Source organism: Cajanus cajan, chromosome 11 (genome assembly GCF_000230855.2).
Source record: "Cajanus cajan strain Asha chromosome 11, NIPB_CcT2T_4, whole genome shotgun sequence".
NCBI classification, from domain to species: domain Eukaryota; kingdom Viridiplantae; phylum Streptophyta; class Magnoliopsida; order Fabales; family Fabaceae; genus Cajanus; species Cajanus cajan.
The window spans coordinates 20,979,964-20,984,666 of NC_138527.1; the positions used below are offsets into that span (position 1 = coordinate 20,979,964).

The following is a 4,703-nucleotide window of genomic DNA, read 5'->3' on the forward strand; positions in this document are numbered from 1 at the left end:
AATTTTTAGAAACTTAATTTATTTTTTAAAAAATGTATTTGACATTTATATAATTCTTATTATATTTTAAATTTATGGTAAACGAAACTTAATTAATAAAATTTTATAATTATTATTTTACGATAATTTTTTTATATATTTTTTTTAAAAAAATATTTAATTAATTTTTTGACAAGTACAAATATACTCGATATTCAACTAGAGTAGAGATGAGAATACAAATCATATATCATCGAGTATAAGAACAAAGATGAATATAAGATAAAAATAAGGAGGAGGAGGATAGTGAAAACCTACCAATCTTACCCATTGCTATCACTAAATACAAACATTTTAAAATTGATAATCATTAATTTGTTTTTGCAAAACATGATTTTCACCAAACAAACATTATTTTAACACATCCTAAAATGTACCAGCCCAACCTTTCATATTCTATAGGAGACTTTATAAGTCAAGTATTAATTCACTTGATGCAGATAATTTAAATTTAAAACTACTACACAGAGAATTAAAAACTGCTTAAGTTATTAAATAAACTGAGAGAAAGAGGACTAAAAGGGTTGCAGCTTATATATAGGAACAAAGGACACTGTTAATTAGATACATACTCAGCAAATCTAGATTAATTGCTGATACTGCATAGTTTTGCAATAATATAACATATTTTAGGTGTAAAACTTATAAGTAGAGGCATCAGTAACAATGTTCCTTAAGCCACCAATTGTAGATGCCAACATAATGCACACCCCAATGTATATTGAAGCCTGAGAAACACAAAAAAAATTGAGGGTCAATGCCGAGAGGAAACAACTCTGAACAGTGATAATCTAATTGTGCATTCTCTGTATATACTTTTACAATTTTTTTTTTTATTTAAAAAAGTTGTTAAAATAAATATATCATTACCCAATTGATGAACCAGTTGATGCTGAATCTCTTTGGCTTCTTGATTATCAGCCACATTATGCTAGGAAGCTGAACAACCGATACACCAAATTTGTTAATCTTCTATGTTCTAAATTAACTCTTGTAAATTTGGTAGTTTAATATAAGCATGAGGAAATTGAGATGGTAAGAAGAGAGCCTCACAAAGTATGAAGTAGGAGCAAAACCAAAGCCACCAAAGAACCCCAGAAGATCACCAAAGAAAGGGAATGTGACCCCAACAAACAAGGTAAAAGCTGTAACATTTTACCAATCTTTGGTTACTTCAACAATTTTCATACAAATAACAACCAAGGGGGAGAAAATAGCTTTGCAGTGACAGCATAGATGGATGTGAAAACCATCAAGCACATCGATTAAATAGGGCTATTCTAGCTTAATCAGTAATCTTAAATTTAAATTCTTAGTGTATGTATATAGCCACATTAAAGTTTGAGAGAGAATTTTTCTGCTTATAGTTTCAAGAAACATTGAGGGATACATGTGATCTTAAACCAAAAAAATAAATGGCTTTGAAAATCTCACCTACAAAAGTAGATCTAGCAACAAGTCTAAGTGCTAGTCCCGGAGGGAAGTTCAATTTTTTGGTCATCATCTTCTCAATCAAGTCAAAAACAGGCATAGCATAAACCTGGAATTCAATGTTTCCACATTAATAAGGTCAAATAATAGAGTAGTTTAATTTGGGAAGGAATTGTATATCGATAAAACATTTACATTTAATATAAATCTCAACAATATATATTTACATATATATATTAATGAAGTAAAACTCCAATTCTAATTAGAGAACAATATCAAAAACACAAGGAAGTATAAGTTTTGTGCATCCTAGTGTTGTGATGGTACCTGGTAGCTACCAATGACATGAATGAACACCATCAAGTTAGCTGAGGCAATGAGCCATGCTGGTTTTTCAAATTCCATAAGCACATTATCCTCAACATCTCTTCCAAAGGCCCAATATCCTACAAGTGCAACTGGGAAATAGCATATGGCATTGATGACATAGGCACCAATAGCACCTTTCCACATTGGTATCTTTGAGGGCTTCTCAGGGGTTGATGGAATTGTGGCCTGAATTTCAAGGGCCACAGCATGGCCAGCAAATGCAAATGAAATTTGACCAAGTGCATTGAACATTCGGAACATTAAGTCAGCAGAACTGGTTTGCTTGTATGCGTAGCTAACATTGTCAACACGACCTCTATCCAAACAAGCCACCCAGGATATAGTTGAATAGCTGAAATCAAAGCACCATTAGAGTAAGGTAGATCTTTTGAAATCAGAGACAAAAGATCTAATCAACTTTTCTTTTGATATATCTCACATGTTCTTGATTGAATTTATCCCAAAATGGCAAAGAAAAGAACAAAAGATCCTTTGTTATGTGAGGTAAGTGGTGGTTCATTGTTCAACAAGTAATTATAATTTTTAATATTACTTTTTTATTCTCATCACAAATATCTTGAGTTCATTTGACTAATTTCGTTTATGATAATATAATTTATCCAACGAATTTTTGCACATGACAAGAATCTAAATTCTCAATAATTAGATCATTATTACAACATGTTGACTCATAATACCTAACTACTATATTAATTAACTACTACGTTAATTCGGTTGATTTTTATTATAATTTTAAAATATGTAATATCAGTAGCCAAACTTTTAGGCATTGGAGATAGTGTAAATTACAACCTAATTAGAAGTCACGGGATTAAAACAATATAATAATATCATTTATTTTATTTTAATTTATTCAACTCATTTTCTGGAAAAGATCTTTTTCCTGAAAGTACAATTTTGTCAACAGACTCACCCAAGTTTTAAAAGTCATATGGCTCTGCTTGTTCAGACATAACTAAAAGGGTAAATTTGTTGTCATCTTTCTAGAAAAAAAATTATTCTTCCTATTCTGAGCTTCAAGGACAAGTGTTTATGCTTTCCAGTTTTCACATGGATGACTTATTCTGGGAAGAATCCAAACAATATTTTTCCCAGGAATATACTTTACATGGTGTAAAATGTCAACCCAGCTAAGCAGGCACTCAAAACTGATAAATATTAATCATATCTAAAAGCTAGTACTACATAAAAATATAAACATGAGTCACTTTTCCAATGGTTCCAAAATTTATAAAGGCCAAAAATGATTATTGCATCAAAACCATCATAATTAATAAGATTACTATTTCATAATACAAAACAAGTGGTCTTGATTTAAAACTACTCACGCACTTAATATTTTGGGACCATTATGAAAATTCCCCTAGATATGCATGTGGGGATCAAGAAGTACCTTAGTGACATCACAGCAGCTGCTAGAGAAACCCCTGCTACAAAATTGAAATTGGGAAGCTGAGACAGAAAGAAATGGATGGCACCAAAAATGAGAATCCAATAGGACTGCTTGAGTTGTGTGCAATTGGTGCAAGCAACCTCCATGAACTTCTTTAGGCACTTCCCTCCAGTGACCATATAAACAATGTCACACCCAACTTGGACAATCAGTTGCTGCGGCAGCACAATCCATGGTCCTAACTTTGGTCCAAAAGCATGTCTACCAAGATCAATGTATCGATCAAACCGAGTTCCAGGAACACACTCATGGAGTTGGACCATTTGCCACATTGAGTTTAAGGTCAGACACCAAGCTAACAACAACATCAAGGTCCCTGGCACCCTGCAAAGATAAGAAAAAAGTGTTGACTTTCAGCTACATATATTGTTCAAGTTATCACCTTTTTGTGATATATGTTAAAGCCATAGGCTTAGATTTCTACTTTACCATCCTAGATATGCCATGGCATAGGGCAGACTGAGAACACCTGCACCAATCATGGCTGTCACAGTGTGAAAAGTTGAGTACCACCATTTGGCATTGCGAGTAGGACCATTCTCCACACATTTTTTATCTGATTGAAGTTCCTAAAAGTGCAGAACATGCAACAAGAATAAGAAAAACATGACACAACAAACGAGTTTAGTCTTGAATAGAAATATAGACTAGATCACATTAGTAACACTATGATACCATTGCCTTAGAAGGAGGAGAAGAAGCTGAAACCATTTTTCCTTAGACTTGCAAAATCAGAAAAGAGAAAGAAGACCACACTTGAATTCAGGAGTTAAAGTTTATCAACCCTATATGAAGCGGTTGATGCGTGTATGTGTATATATATAAATATAAACCTATTTAAGTTTCATGTATTTATGATGAAACATGTCACCGCCCATAGTACTTGTTTGACACTTGTGGACTAGTTTTTTCTTCTCATCAGTCAATAATAGTCAATAGGAGCATGACAACCAAAAAGCTGAAGTTTAGTTTGACACAAAAAATCCCTCTAATGTGTTAATGGAAAAAATCCACTAGCAATTTTCATCATGAAATTCTGGTAACGTTTTTGTGTGTACCTAGTTCAAATCCTGACCACCTTCATCACTGAAACTTGTAGAGTAATATATACTTGTTTTTATTGATTACTTTTGCGAAAAGAAAACTTAGGGAATCATTATTTTTGTGAAAGAACAATACTTGATCACTCTTTGGTGCGGTTAGGGGCCAGCCAAGAAACTTCTTAACTTTTTAGTGGGGTAAGAAAATTGGACTGCTGAGAAATCACAGGATTATATATAGGTGTAGTGTAATAGTCATAATCGATAATATATATTCAAATTGAAAGGTGAATTTTGCCCCCTAACTAAGGACTTCTTTCTTAAATAGTTGTCCACATGTGAGATGCAAG

The 4,703-nt window shown here is 32.7% G+C and overlaps 1 protein-coding gene across 1 annotated transcript; it reads right to left on the reverse strand.

The window, feature by feature from the left end:
* Positions 1–547: 547 nt before the first annotated feature.
* Positions 548–4,388, reverse strand: LOC109814582 (lysine histidine transporter-like 6). Its single transcript, XM_020379040.3, has 8 exons — positions 3,989–4,388; positions 3,743–3,882; positions 3,254–3,637; positions 1,798–2,191; positions 1,474–1,579; positions 1,093–1,184; positions 910–978; positions 548–767 (listed from the first exon to the last, which is right to left on the reverse strand). The coding sequence occupies exons 1-8, from the start codon at positions 4,022–4,024 to the stop codon at positions 669–671; spliced, it is 1,320 nt and encodes a 439-aa protein (XP_020234629.2). The 5' UTR covers positions 4,025–4,388; the 3' UTR covers positions 548–668.
* Positions 4,389–4,703: the final 315 nt, after the last annotated feature.